This window comes from Ptychodera flava, chromosome 9 (genome assembly GCF_041260155.1).
Source record: "Ptychodera flava strain L36383 chromosome 9, AS_Pfla_20210202, whole genome shotgun sequence".
Classification (NCBI taxonomy): domain Eukaryota; kingdom Metazoa; phylum Hemichordata; class Enteropneusta; family Ptychoderidae; genus Ptychodera; species Ptychodera flava.
In genome coordinates, this window is record NC_091936.1 from 14,511,900 (window position 1) to 14,526,454 (window position 14,555).

General features: G+C 36.4%; 1 protein-coding gene across 9 annotated transcripts in view; it reads left to right on the forward strand.

The window, feature by feature from the left end:
• LOC139140088 (recombining binding protein suppressor of hairless-like) overlaps positions 1-14,555 on the forward strand; it is a 37,322-nt gene that overhangs the window by 19,057 nt on the left and 3,710 nt on the right. For 5 of the 9 annotated variants that reach the window (XM_070709104.1, XM_070709103.1, XM_070709107.1 and 2 more), the window contains 9 exons: positions 5,976-6,186; positions 8,160-8,282; positions 9,178-9,343; positions 9,924-10,098; positions 10,818-10,955; positions 12,188-12,300; positions 12,869-13,009; positions 13,443-13,702; positions 14,098-14,297. In XM_070709104.1, the coding sequence (XP_070565205.1) occupies positions 5,976-6,186; positions 8,160-8,282; positions 9,178-9,343; positions 9,924-10,098; positions 10,818-10,955; positions 12,188-12,300; positions 12,869-13,009; positions 13,443-13,702; positions 14,098-14,297 (1,527 nt within the window). The remainder of the gene's footprint in view (positions 1-5,975; positions 6,187-8,159; positions 8,283-9,177; positions 9,344-9,923; positions 10,099-10,817; positions 10,956-12,187; positions 12,301-12,868; positions 13,010-13,442; positions 13,703-14,097; positions 14,298-14,555) is intronic. The other 4 variants (XM_070709106.1, XM_070709105.1, XM_070709102.1 and 1 more) reach the window with 1 other exon arrangement.

Genomic DNA, 14,555 nt, shown 5'->3' on the forward strand with positions numbered 1-14,555 from the left:
TTTCCTCAGAACTTTTATTACTTTTCCGTCAAATTAGAACACAGTAGGTGTGAATTGTTTTACTTCCTCTTGGCTGACATGAAGAAGTCGATTTTCACAACTGAGACAATGGAATTTTTTTTAAGAGTCAGGCTTCAGTGAATGTTTGAAAATATGTCAGACATTTATGTAAATCTAGTCCTTCTCATTCTCTTATGCAGTGTCATTGTCATTGATCCATTTTCAGAACTGAAAAGACTGTTCATTTTCATCTGACGTTCTCTAAACAGCCTCTTACAAGTGTATTCCATATAATGTACAATATGGTGCCCCAAACATTATGTGGTATATGTTGCCTGATTACATAAAAATCACAGAATTTTCAAGTTCTTTTTTTCCATCGTTTTGTCAAATGTCTTTTTTTTTTGAATAGAGAGAGTTAAGTGCCACCATTTCTTAATAACGAAAATATGATGACATAATTACATCAAGATTACAGATGAATATACTGGTATAATGTTGCAGAGTTTTTATTCAAAAACAGTAGACATATTTTCAAACTGGAAAACAAGACTTTATGACGTATCTGATTTAAGCACTTTGGCATACAATTTTAGACAGAATTTTCTAAGGTTAATGTAATGAGCTTTCATGAAAATATTTGAGATGACAACTTTTATTTTCTTTACCAAAAAATTGCATATCTTTCTAATCTTCCAAAAACTAATGGAAAATCTGACACACTGTAAAGATAGTTAAACGAATGACCAAGGTAATTAAACAAAATAATCAGAATTTGTTTTCCCAAATACCACTTGCAGCTGTCTGTTTGAAACATGAAAATATTATTCATCATTTCCTTACCTAAGCAAAGTTCCAAGAATATTCAGATGAATATGAATATACATGTACGTTGTGCCAAGCCTTTTGGATTGTCGTTTTTAGCATGTGAATTCTTTCAATGTATGTAATTCATGAATATAACAAATTCATTTCCAAAATCTTATGATAGACTGCAGAAAACAAGTTCTCTTCTTGTTGAGCATGTAATACTAGTAATTCTTCAGGAAGAAAAAGGAAGTGAAAGTACCATCCTTTCCTGGCTTACAAACTTTAAATTTTATAACAGCGCTTGATAAGTATAAGAAGTAACAATCAGCAAATACTTTCAGGGAAAGGCATAGCCCCAAATAAAGTAAACAGAAAAGAAAATTGTTTCAGCTGATTTCAAAAATTCAAAAGAACACAAACACAAGCAAAGGGAAATTTAGTGTGTGAGTATTAAAGAACAGTTGGTAAACCATAATGAAATGAAATGTATTGAAAATAATAATGTAATGAAAATGGCATCTTTCAAGTTTCAGGTAGTTGATTCGAGTGACGGTGATACATATTTAAACAGTAAGCCTTCATTGTATGTAGAGTGTGGGCTTAGATCATATCTACCGGTTAGTACCGGTAGTACATGGATAAGGGGAATCAACTTCTGCATCCTGTCAACCAAAAATTAACTATGGTATGCCGCGCCACCAGACAGACACAGTACATTTCTCACCCACTGTGGGATTCAGACCTGCAGTTTGGGAATAAAAAATCACCAACCATGGTTTTCAGAAGTGTTTGTTGCTCGATTCAGCCTGCGTTGGTGGACTGGTGGACGCAAACAGCTGTTTGACAAGATTATCAGATAACGTGTTTGTACCACCTGGTGTCAGTTTCTCCAACAAAATTATTTCTGAGAAGACCAGTCTGTCAAAAAAATGTGTAGGTGGTTTTGACACAAAGTTTTGTTCCTGTAATAAATGATACGTAGTGTCTGATATGTTTGTTTGCTAAATAGAACTGTATAATCAGTCTGTTTGCATCATTGTGTCTCTAAAGGTACGTGCATGTACCGATATCTGTATCACTTTGTCTGAAGAATGATACATGTACCTTTGGTTGTTTGGAATGGTGACAGCACTCGTTGTTACATTTGTGTGTTGTAAAGTTTAATAGTAAACTTACAAAAATGAGAGATGAACTGTTTTATTTTACAGTAAGGGTAAATTGTGGGAAAAAATGCATTTACCATGCAAACATTGTAGATTTTCAGATCAAGGATAGCAACTCTCTGATTCTCCACCATGACAACTTTGACATTGCAGAAAATTGTAGCTCTGTGGCCATTCAATACATCGCCAATACTGAATAGCAAACTCAGAAAAGTACTTGTAGTTTTGACAAACATGAAACAGATTGTACAATGTAAGTAAAAGAATTCATTGCAGAGTAACAGAGTCAAAGTTAAAGAAGACATTTTCACAAACTGAGAACACTGAATTTTCGCATCAAAGTAAATGTAGGTGACTGCCATTACATGTATACGTAACTACACACAAAACAAGAAGACAAAATTTGGAATACTAAAATATTTTTGGAGCAGTAATTTTTACACTTCTTATCAAGTGGTACATTCAATGTGGAATTCTTTGTTAATGCAAGCTTTCTGTTTTGACCGGAGAAAAGCCTTCGTTAGAGGATGATTGTGTTTTAAAATAGAAAGTTAGAAATTTTAGGTGGCAGATTCCACAAGGAACCTTTTAACCGGTGTCTTTCATGATCAATAGTGAAAATTCAGGGGTCACTGTGCAAAGTTTGGGATGAAGAGCAAAAATTGCCTAATATTTTCTGATTTTAAAAATTCAAAATGACCATTGTCTAGTGTACCCTGTGCTGACCTTATGGGAAAAAAAATCAAATTTCTGATTTTCACAGAAAAAACACAAAGACACTGAAAACTTTTACTCCATACATGTAGGAATCAAAATGAATCCACTCAAGTGGCAGACCAGAAAAGTATTGGAAAAAAATTTGAGTCCAAACATCTGTCACTGAGGCGCATTGTACAGAAAATTTACTCTTAGTTTTTTTCTTTCACAAATACTTTGGACACATCATCTTGAAACTATACCACTTCAAGAGCTTGACTCCAGATAAATCCTTTTGTTTGTAGTGGTTGGCTGGATCTTTATTCATGGAAAAATAGTTTATGCCTGGATGTGGTATGGATATTCCAGGGCAGGTGGCTTTTTTGTCAGTGATGAGAACACTGAGGTTCCATATTTGGCATGCAATATTTTTATGATGTGCCACTTGACTGATAAAAAGGTTGCTTTGTGAAAGTCGGTACTCTTCAATTACCCTGTTATCTTTATCACTGCTAGTCAACCATGCAGTATGGATGCATACATTGGTCAATAGATGAACACAAAAAGTGTTCTGATGTGATTGAATTGTGAGCTTGTGGAGGCTTTTTGGATGATTATCAGACCGCAAACATGGTAACAATCAGCTGTGTCACATTCTGACTACAAAGGTTTGGGTGTAGAAGTTGTAAATCTTTTTTATCGACATGGTTTTCTAACCCAGAGTTTCATTGCAGATTGAGACACATGTAGCACTAACTTGTGACTATCACCACCCTTGCTGTCCATTATGGCTGAAAAAAAGTTTTCAAATACAACAGCATTTTATAAATCGTTTGAGTCAGTTTCATGCTCATGACAACTCCAAAAACCTTACAAATTCAAATCAACTAGCAATAGTGAGTAATTTTTTCAACAAGCTACTATAGACTATAGTCTATAGAAGCTATTGGGATAGGTATCCGTCCGGCGTCCGGCGTCAGTCTGTATGTATGTATGTATGTATGTATGTATGTATGTCCGTTTGTGAGGCGTCCGTCCACTCAAATATCTTGAGAACCGCAGTACTTACTGATTTGATATTTGTTGTGTAGATGAAAAATATGATTTGAGAAACTATTTTTTTTAATTTTTTGATATTGTTGAAAATAGGCAAATTAATGCCAAAAAAGGTGTTTTTGGTAAAAATTTTCTTCTTCATAACCGCTGGTCAGACAGCTTTGTTATTTGGTATACAGGTCCTAGGGATAACCCAACTTAGATTTGTTCAAATTGTAATGAAATATGCAAATGTGTATTTTTAAGGAATTTTTTGTCATTTTTGGTCAAAATTTGACTTACATTGTAATTCTTGTACTGTATAAACCCTATCAATTGACCCAGAAAAAAAATAATTAATATGATTTTAAATAATTGAATTAATCATCAAAGCCAAAATAATTTTAGTGTGGAATTATCAGAAAGTTCACCTTTTTTTGACAGTTCATAGTGAAATGCTTACCATCTTGGAGGATTAAAACATGTAAAGGCAACTTTCCTGAATCCCAACTTTGATATATTCTGAACCACCATTTATGTTATCTAAAAGAAATTGCTCATAATAGTTTGTCATGATAGGTGGTCAAATAAATAGAGATAGAGAAAGTTCTAATTTCCATTTATGGTTGACTTGGTAAGGATAAAATAAGATTACTTTTTGAGGAAAAAATAGAGTGGTCAATTAAAAGAGTGGTCAAAGTGATAGGGTTTTATGGTAAAGCTGGGCTGTAAGATTCCTTGTGCTATTTATAGCAATTATGCAATCTGTGTAAACAGTGCAATGAAAGTGTAACATGATTCCTTATAATGCTTTTGATGACCTTGAACTTCTTAAGTTACAAACATTTGTCTCTTCAGTGTGCTTTCTCTGAGTATGTACAGTCTCAACTTATTCAACAGAACTTACTTACAATGTTAATTTCAAAGTTAAAATGTGCTTGGTTAATAGGATGAAAATAAAAGATAACCAGCTCAAGATTCTTATAACCTGACAGATATGCTGTTTTATTATGACCTAAATCTTGATTTAAGCAAGTCTTGTTTACTTAATTAGAATGTAATTTACTCTCGTTTATTTGCTATTATAGACTAATATAGTCTGATGAAATATGCAAATCTGTATTTTTACAGAATTTTTTTCCATTTTTGGTCAGGCCATCCTGAAATGAGCTATCAAAGATATCCACCTTCATCAATACATGTGTCACAAAAGGTTATTCTCTACATAACACAGCAGAGCTCTGTCAACTGTTGAGTCGCTTGTTTTTTCAAAACCGCTGGTCAGACAGCTTTAATATTTGGTTTACAAGTCCCTAGGATGACCTTAGTGAGATAATTTCATACAGTCAGGAAATACTTAATTTTGTATCCATGTCTATAGTAGCTTCAGGAACTTTGGCCCTATGTTTTTAACAAGCCTGAGTCAGACTGGCGATGATCAGTGAACGTCAGAGTGACCATTTTTCAGAAAACTTTGGAGCTGACAAGTTCATACAAATTTCAAATTAAGCAGAATGTCAACCAAATACCCTAAGGGTAACCTTTCTGATCCTTTGAAGATGTAGGAAAGACTAGACACGACATCATATTATTTTCTTCATAAGACCAAATGTGATGAAATGGTATCTTTCTGGCTAGCTCAAAGCATCACTTCTTCAAACATGGTGAATAGCAGAGGTCTTAAACTGTTTTCGATATTTTGTGATTAAATTTTTAATTTTAAGCTACATTTGTCTTGAAAGAAAAAAATGCAGTACACTCATACTATATAAGAGAACAAGCAGGTTTTCATCAAATCTGTTTCCTAATGTAATTTTCAAAATAACTTCTCTAGAAGTACGATAGTTAGCAAAGAATTTCGAGGTCATGAAAAATTCACATTTCTAGAAAGTTTCTATTGAAATGCAATTTGCTTGAACCTCTTGATCTCCTCAGTTCTGAAAAATCAGATGGGAAGGCTGTAATTTGCCCTTTCCCATGATGAAAATTATTTTGTTGATGTTATAAAGTGTGCATGAACAACCCTGTTTTCCCACCTCCATAAGTACTTGCTGCTCCTTGATTCGTCATGCAGAATGAAGAAAACCAGACAAAACAGGTGCCATTGGTCATTAGTGCATCTTAAATACCCGTGTGAATGTAGCTTGGTCTTAGGAAAAAATAATTATTGACTGCTCGAGACAGACATGGGAAAAGAAATTTGAAAGACATTTTTGACCTTCTTTGGGTTCTCTCCTGCAGCATAAACAATGTAGACATTTTATTTCACAGATCCAACTACTCACATACTGTCAGGTGCATTGACTCCTCCAGATAAAGTCATCACCGGTGATCTTGTGTCCATGGCGACCACCAGCCCACTGAGCATCAATACCATGGCGACATCAGTACACACGCCGCCGAGTCCAGTTCCCACACCATCACCTCCAACGGGAGGCATGTCACCCCCAAGGCCAGATGAAAATGGTTTGCTCCACACAAGGTAAATTATTCATAATGAGAGTTATTCATACATAAGGGTGAATTTACATTCTAGTGTTTTCCCTTAATACATTTTATTGATCGTCATATATCTTTCAAGAGGCAGTACATACTTATGTGAGATGCCGGAGAGTTTGATGGATTTCTGTAATTAATAATGTCTGAACTCGTCATACATTTAGAGTAGAAAAGCAGTCACTAAATAAAGAGAAAAGAGATTTGAGAACCGGTTACTTTTATTTCTGTGCTATGTAATCTCTGTGGATTTTCAAAAACTGAAGAGCTTTTTTAAGTGTGAAGGAAAATCAAAAATTTCAAAACAAGGTATCATGATATAGTATCACTGTCCCAGTGGTTTGGCGTGTCATTCGTGCTGACAAAGGGTAACCAGATGAACCTGAAAGTAGAAATTTCGGCTTTTAAGTATAAAAGAGTAATGTGTTCCCCGATGATATTTGCCTAGCTATCTGTACAGTCAAAACTACAACACTACGATCTGATCAAATTATTATGTTTGGCTTTACCAAACTCTTGAAAAATCATATTTCTACAAGGCTGAAAAGAGAATCAGATTTAATTTGTAGCTTGCTGACAGGCCTATAGGTTAGCCAATACTTTTCTCTCAATTAGTGGTCTGGATATTTTGGCTTAGGTCCAGAATTCATGCAAATTTGGCACTTGGTGTCTGTACATTTGACAAATTGCCAAGTGTTCTGACACTGACGAAAGTTCACAGAGGTTGTATGATACGAAATAACCCCCAAAATATTGCAAAAGTTACCAACATGCTGACTTTTTTGGAAGACGATGAAAAATGAAATAAAAACGTCTACCAGAAAATCTTGGTTTTAAAATTTAATGAATACAGTTTTCATTGTGAATTCAAGTGCATTAAACTATTCAGGATTTGGTTCTTGAAGCTGACCACAGAAGTTAACATAACGACAAGAAGGTCATTTCCCATCAAAATAAAAAATGAGTGCCTACTTGTATTCTGAAAATTTCATTATTTTCACTCATTTGAAAGTTTTGTATAAGTCTGACATAATCCTAAGAAACTGTAGCATTGAGTACATGTATGTTTGTGAAGTTTCCTTTTGTCTCCACAATTCTCAACTGTGGCTTTTGGCCATTGCTTGTCCTCAAGGGTTAGACTACTGCTGGTCAAGCGACGGATGGTCAGGCCACTGCAGTCCTTCAGGCTATTTGTCACAATTTAAAATATTGCTTCAGAAATTCTTTGTGAGTTATTCTTGTTGAAGCTGCCGCCGTGATGAAATACCCATTATCTCATTCCGATAGGGTATCAATTGTAACAGGTTCACCTCTGACACGCTCCGTGCAAACCACGACTTCGGTTGAAGCCCAGCAAGTGCACATTTTCTGTCAGTTGCCGAGTATCATTTTGTGTGATCAGAATAACAGTGGATCCCAATTAGTGAACATCAAGAATTTCTGTGCTATATATGGTAAACCTTTTATCGACTCCCCATCTAGAATTTTGCAAAGACTGTCTTGTGCAAGCTTGATTGTGTTCTTTTTGAAATGAAAGATCATTATCTTGCAAATAATATGTTCGTTGAAATTTAACTTTTAAAGGGGACGTGTTTTTTAATCAGTTTTATGTCTGAGCAAATTGACTAACTGTGCACAACTTTCAAAGGAGAATAAAGGACTAGAATCGTGTGAACCGTCAATATCAACAGCCAGTAATGCGAAAACCAGGGATTGAGGATGGCTGCTTTAATTCCAAAGTAGTGTTTTGCATGCAGAAGTTGAAAGTTGCTTTATAGCAGAAAACCTTTGCTGTCACAAAAATGCATTATTTTGAAAGATGTGTCTTTTCGTAACATTAGCATTTGTTGTTCATAGTAATTTTTCACGAGGAACATAATGATTTATTTCTGTCTTTTCTTTTGGGTCCAAATCATGCTTGATTTCTCCTACTCTGAAAAAAAAACGTGGCAATCATAGACGTCACACTGACAAGAGACTAACCAAAGAAGCAATGAGGAACTATCTTCGTGACCGGCAGGACATGACATTGGTCATTCTCCATGCAAAGGTTGCACAAAAGTCGTATGGTAATGAGAAAAGGTGGGTGCCGATGCAATGAATGCAAAATTTTCAACCAAGTGGTCTGAACTTTCCATGTACACTGTGGTTGCTATTGAGCGCTGTGTGATTTATTGCATCGTGCAGCAATCGTTACAGTTTCAAGATAAAGAATCCCAGCTTTCTGTCATTCAAGCAAAATTTCATGGAAAAAATACCAGGTTGTTACTCTCAGTGAAGAGGTATATTGTATTTGCTCAGCTGCAGTCTTTGGAGAAAACAGTTTACAAAACAGACCACTTGGCTGTCTGTATCTAACACTTCATCACCCCAACCTCCCCTTGATCAACCTCCCCTTCTGAAATAGAGCACTAAAGTAAAGGCGAAGAAAATTATTAATTCTACCAAGCCAGATTAATTTCGGTCAATATAATCCACAGGGAAAGAAAGTTGGGTGCACAGGGTTGTTTCTGTTGTTCTGTCTGTGACTTGGCCAGTTTCAAGGTCAATAGCCAAATAAACAATTTAACAGCTTTCGACTCCAATTTCGCTCTATCAAAACATTACTATTTAATTTGTCAATAGCAGATTCGCATAGTGTATAAATCTATTGAATTCGACCAATTGTGTGGCAGATGAGAGTATTAAAGAAGGTAAAATATGATGTAAAGAGTCTTTCAAGGGTTGATTTCTCTGTCTATGGAAAAAATCCTATTCCTGTCAGTTTTGAGAAGATTTATTTTACTGTTTTGTATGTGATTACAAAGTCTATAAAACAGTCATGTAAGCTTTAAACAACATCTACAGAATCACAACAAAACATTTTACCTGACCGATCATGCCCATTTTTGTCGGTGACACACACACACACACACACACACACACACACACGTGTGCACACGTCACAAAACCCATCTTTTCTCTATATGCCTTGCAGGTTTTTTTGCCCACCACCGTGTATATATCTGCTAGGGCCTGGATGGAAAGCCAAGAAAGAACAGATGGAACAGGACTGTGAGAATGAAACTGGATCACAAGTGTGTGCCTTCATGGGCATCGGTAACAGTGATCAAGATATGCAACAGTTAAATCTTGAAGGAAAGGTATAATGGGATTTTGTAACTCTCAATAAAATCTGATGCATGCCACAATTGTTATGAGGCCAGAAAAAGCAAACGCTTTAAAAATTAATCCATATTCAGGGACTCATATATTGTGTTCTTCTGTACATGCTAATGAGATCTTTAATCTTTGTAAATCAAATTGTTCTTGGAAGCTTTTGTGGTTTATAACCTAATGCAGTCAGCAAAAATGTAAATTCCCGGATCCTGTTCAAAGTGATTGTCCATCATCCATCATTGTAATTTTCATAGTTTTATAGAACTTGCCAGTAATTTTTGCAGACAGATCACCATAGAGCAGAAGTTTGGAGAGCACAGTAGCACTGCAGTCGGTCCTGAGATAGTGAGTTGTTTGAAGTATGAAAATGTCAGGGAGATAGAGAGAAACCCCTCCCAATGCCCACCAACTTCAAATGCATGATAAATTTTGACTAGTAACATGCCTAGCACTAAAAATGGAGCAGTCCATTTCACAAAATGAAATGTCTTCCACAGTAGCCTGATGAATTTCGTCTAGTCAACATACTTTGATACTACTTATATTTCTCCTTTCCGTTCACAGAATTACTGTGCTGCAAAAACGTTATACATATCAGATTCTGACAAAAGGAAACACTTCTTTCTGTCGGTCAAGATGTTTTACGGAAACGGGGAAGACATCGGTGTTTTTAATAGTAAAAGAATTAAAGTTATTTCAAAACCCTCCAAGAAGAAACAATCCTTGAAAAATGCAGACTGTAAGTATTCTCTGCAAACATAGAAACAAAGTTTTATTTTGATTTTGATTTTGCTAAATAAAGAAAAAAAAAAGTTTTTCATGATTACAATCTCACTAATTGCCAATTTATTCAGTTCCTTTGATTGGATAAAATATGGTTGCATGATTCAGACATGGTGCACCAGAAAAAACAGTGGGTGAAATCATCTTTATGGAAACAATCAGGCCTTCCTAGGAGGTTCTCCCATAGTCAGTAAAAATAGAATCCCTGGGATTATGTTGATTTGTAAAATTACTCAGTCTGGACCCAGTGTTCTACAGTCTTGTCCACGAGGTGACCTGTGAGTTGTTATCATGATTCTTGCCCATTGTGATATTTTTGTATACCTTTATGGTTCCAATGGCTGCATCTATGCCTATGTGTACTTTGTGTTCTGTGTACTTTGTGCACTGTCTAACAAGCAGCCTGGTTTCAGGTCAGTGCTTCTGTTTACCAAGTGATATGGCCTTGGACTTGGTCAATGATGAGCAAACTTGGCTGTTAATTCTGTTCTCTTTACAACTTGACATAATTTTCATCGTCTGTTTCTACAAGCGGACACAGATAAAACACATTCTATAATGCTTATCTTCAAGAATGAGTGCAATTTCCTCTTGTTTGCTATTTGCTAGATTAAGATGCTACTTTTTTCCCTCATTGATGCGTAAGTGGTTATGATTATTTTATCTGTTTTGCAGTGTGCATCCAGTCGGGTTCTACCGTAGCATTATTTAACCGCCTTAGGTCACAGACAGTGAGTACCAGATACCTTCATGTGGACAATGGAAATTTTCACGCCAGTTCTCAGCAGTGGGGTGCATTTACGATTCATCTGTGTAAGTCCAGCCACTTTTTTTGTGTGTATTGCCTCGATATGGCCATATTTTTTTCACACTAAGGTATCTTTGTCATGTTAATTTGAAAGAGGAAAAACACATTAGGTGTAACGTGGAAACTGCACATGAATGGCTGAGTGTAACCTGTATGGCAGGGTGAAGCGTCTGCCGGTCATTAGACGATGATGAACTGCCTTTTTGGCCACTGGCACTTATAAATCATGCACGTGTCAGTTCAGGTAGAAAATTAAACAACTTTCAAATCTTCCCCACCCCTTTCTTGAAATGCTTCACAGAGTAAAATATCACATTCTTGCCAGCTCTACGGAGTGCAAAGGGGCTCAGGACTACCAGGAATTTGTTGTAGACATGGTCTTTCACCTCTGACATCAGAATTCTTATCCTGTGTATCTGTAGCTGTGTGTTTCACACTGTTTTCATAATTAGAGTAACCAATATAGGCCTTCTCATTTATTTTGCCAATCAATTCTTGCTCGCATGCTCATCACCATGCTTGTACCAAAGGTGGTGTATTCAGAGGATAGTGAGTTTGAGACCCAGTAAGTCCAGAGTAACGGACTCACTGTGGGAGGATTGTGAGTTCGAGACTCCAGCATGGTGTTTTGCCCTTGAACAAGGCACTGTACTCCTCATTGCTCACTTGGGCAGTGGGTAATGGGTACCTCATCCTATAGTTGGGCAATGCCTGTAAGATGATGGATTGAATGAAATAAAAAAATTAAATGGTGTTAGAGCCCAACCTTTTTCTACAAGATGGTCGCCAGTGTACGACTTGATAGAAACCAAACATGTCATATGTATGTTGATTGAAACAACAGTTACAGTAATAAACTGCAATAAACTGGGTCTTTCTGCACTCCTCCCTAACAAACAATGCAAGGAAGTTTGCTAGTTTGAAAATAATCACACCACAAAGCATAGTAATTTTCAAACTGGCCAGTGGAAGACAGCAGTGAAAAGTGTAATCAGGGGTTGAAAGTACTTTACACTTGCTGATAAAGTAACTTCAGGATGTCATGTCAAAACTGATACAATTTATGTTGTCTTGTACAATTAAAATAGTAATTAATGGATGTGAAAGTAAAATTTGATGGTATCTTGTTAAAAAGTATAGTCATGAACATGTGAGCAAGTATAGATGGGCAAACTGTTTAAAGTGAATACACTTTTTCATTGATTGTCAATATTGGTCTTTATCTTGCTTTACACAGTGGATGATGACGAGTCAGAATCGGAAGAGTTCACAGTGCGTGATGGTTACATTCACTATGGTTCAACAGTCAAATTGGTGTGTTCTGTCACTGGTATGGCGTTACCAAGACTGGTATGTAGACTTTATCAAAGTGAAATCATATGACAAGTAGAAATGGAAATACAGTACTGTCATTTCCGTTTCCCTTGAGTATTTGTATTTTTATTCTTTTTTCCCTCCTTCTGAAACCCCTTACACTTGGTTGTGCCCCATTGTTTTCAATGGTGTGGTTGGAACCATGAACATCACAATAGGGATGGAAGACTGAACAGTGTAAAAACACATGAACAAAAAGCACTTAAGTTTCTTGTTAGGTGAATGCATTAAAAAATTAAACAATACAGCAATAATTTGTGATGAATGATCAAAATATTTCAATCGGTAACATTTTCCTCTTGCAGAAATAAATACGATGCTTTTTTCAAACCGTTAAGAAAATGACAGAAATATTTTGCAATGTATCAACAGTTCAGGCTTTGTTATGTTAAGCTTTATTACAGAACAGAGTCTGAAGAGATCTTTTATTTCATAGCCTACAGATCAACTCACAGTCCAGATGAAAGATGAATAAAGTAGTGAAGTAAATTGACACATATACATTTTTCAGCACTGAGCTTTAAATCGTTGTTTTCTTTTACAGATAATCCGCAAGGTAGACAAACAGACGGCGCTGCTTGATGCTGATGACCCAGTTTCACAGTTACACAAGTGTGCATTTTATATGAAAGATACAGAAAGAATGTACCTCTGTCTGTCACAGGAAAGGATCATTCAGTTTCAGGTAAGTTAGGTTTTACCATAAAGAATGATCATGAAGTTGAAAGATACACTCATTTCCATATATTTAGTACCTTGATTGGATGCTGGATGGCAGATTTGTGTATGAAATTATTGCAACTGTAAAAGTGTACAATCCTTTGTTTACATTAAAGGTATACAGTCAGCTGTAATCTAAATATGCCCATATATTGTCAAAGGGGTGTTCCCTGGTATTCAAAATGCCCATGTGAGGGCGCTGTTTTTAAAAGCGGCCACCCACTTAAAATCTGTGATTGGTTAGATTTTCTCTTTCCATCGTAACTGTGGCAATATTGGAAGAGGTAACAGTATACCTTTAAGGAATCTGAGAAGTTATTTCAAACACAGATCACATTTGGAAACATACTAATATATCTCACTCTTTACAATATACTTGTGCATTTTCTGCAATTCAGGCAACACCTTGCCCCAAGGAACCCCACAAAGAGATGATCAATGACGGTGCTTCATGGACGATTATAAGCACGGATAAAGCAGAGTATACTTTCTTTGAGGGCATGGGGTCAGTGAAGGCGTCCGTAACTCCGGTACCCGTGGTACACAGTCTGCAGTTGAACGGTGGCGGTGATGTGGCCATGCTGGAACTCACGGGGGAGAATTTCTTTCCCAACCTCAGAGTGTGGTTTGGTGATGTTGAGGCTGAAACAATGTTCAGGTAAGGTTACATTCAAGAATAGCAGCATATGTGATGTATGAAATCAGTAAAAGGAAAAGGGCATGAAAGAAAAAAAAGAGCTACTGCGTCTCGTCTTCAATGTAAATGAACTTTCATCTCTTCCTGCCTTTTTAAACTTTGTGTTTCATCATACCCTTGTGTTTAAGTGATAAATAACAAAATTATGCTACAAATGAAGAACTCTACCTGAAGACAAAATATTCAGTCTGTGAGGTTGCCATGACAACATGGCCCGACTGATCTCATTTAAGTGATGTAAAATTATTAAGTTGCAACTTACTGAGTAGTGAAACTTATCACATGTAAAAGTTCAAAGTGAAATTTTTATTCTAATAATCTATGTCTCATCTCCCCCTTTCTCATTCATAAACCAGATGTGCAGAAAGCATCATTTGCGTGGTGCCTGACATTTCAGCATTTCGCGGCGGCTGGCGCTGGGTACGCCAACCAACTCAAGTGCCGGTGAGTCTGGTGAGAAACGATGGCATTATCTACCCAACAGGATTGACATTTACTTACACACCTGAACCAGGTCCAAGACAACATTGTAGTACTACAGAAAGTATTCTCAGAGGTATGTTTTGGTTTATGTCTGTAGTACAGTTATTGCTTGTCTCTGTGTAGCACAGGTATTGGCCATCTCTGTAGTACAGTTATTGCTTGTCTCTGTAGCACAGGTATTGGCCATCTATGTAGTACAGTTATTGCTTATCTCTGTAGCACAGGTATTGGCCATCTATGTAGTACAGTTATTGCTTGTCTCTGTGTAGCACAGGTATTGGCCATCTCTGTAGTACAGTTATTGCTTGTCTCTGTAGCACGGGTATTGGCC